The sequence below is a fragment of the Alligator sinensis genome, unplaced genomic scaffold (genome assembly GCF_000455745.1).
Source record: "Alligator sinensis unplaced genomic scaffold, ASM45574v1 scaffold709_1, whole genome shotgun sequence".
NCBI classification, from domain to species: Eukaryota; Metazoa; Chordata; order Crocodylia; family Alligatoridae; genus Alligator; species Alligator sinensis.
Genome location: NW_005842208.1, coordinates 434176 through 434944, shown reverse-complemented (window position 1 = coordinate 434944; position 769 = coordinate 434176). Strand labels below are relative to the sequence as shown.

General features: G+C 63.3%; 1 protein-coding gene across 1 annotated transcript in view; it reads left to right on the top strand.

Annotated features, from left to right (window-relative positions):
- The window catches only part of CA11 (carbonic anhydrase 11), a gene marked incomplete at its 5' end in the record, with an annotated part of 6278 nt that continues 5509 nt past the window's right edge, over positions 1–769 (top strand). The window contains 2 exons of the mRNA XM_025207772.1: positions 1–91; positions 292–366. Coding sequence (XP_025063557.1) covers positions 1–91; positions 292–366 — 166 coding nt within the window. The remainder of the gene's footprint in view (positions 92–291; positions 367–769) is intronic.

Sequence of the window (769 nt, the reverse complement as noted above, 5' to 3'; positions counted from 1 at the left end):
GGGGTGCGGGGCTGGGCCGGGGGCGCGGGGAGCAGCAGGGCACCCGACAGACAGCTTCTGGGTCAGAGGCAGAGGGCACCGGAGAGCATCGGTGAGGGGCTGCAAGGCAGGGCCCGCTGGGGAGGGCACAGGTTGCTGGAGGCTGGGAGCTCTCTCCGAGGGTCTCCCCAATCCTTCCTGCCCGTCTCTCTGCCCAGATGCTTGGGGGAGAAAGGAGAGCGAGCGCCCACCCCGTCCCTCATGCCTCTTAAGTCCCTCGTGCCTCTTAACCGTTTCCTTCCCTCTCCCTAGCCCAGGTTGTCCCCGTGCGGCCATATGAGGACTGGTGGGCCTACAAGGAATCTTTGCATGGCAGCTTTGTCCCCGGTAGGTGCCTGGGCCATGCTCCTGCCCTGTGCAGGGTCCTAGCCTGGCTGCTCCCAGGAGAGCTGAGTTCTCCTCTGTCCTCCAGCTTTGGCTTCTGGTACATAGGAGAGGCACCACACACGTGTGCCGACACACATGCACATGCTCCTATCTGGACACGGGGACACCTGCAGACTTCTGTGTGGCTACACATCCAGGAGCAAATATGCACAGATGTGTACTTGCTTGCATGCAGTAGCAACACGTAGCGGGTGCACATGCACCCTCTGACAGGCTGCGCTCCCTACTTAGGCAGCAGGCAGAGGGGGCAGGCAGGAGCGCCGGTGCCCCCCTGTGAGCGCCAGATGAAGTGCCATGGCCACTTCCTGGTTGGCGCAATCAGCCGTGGGGAACACTCCCCCCC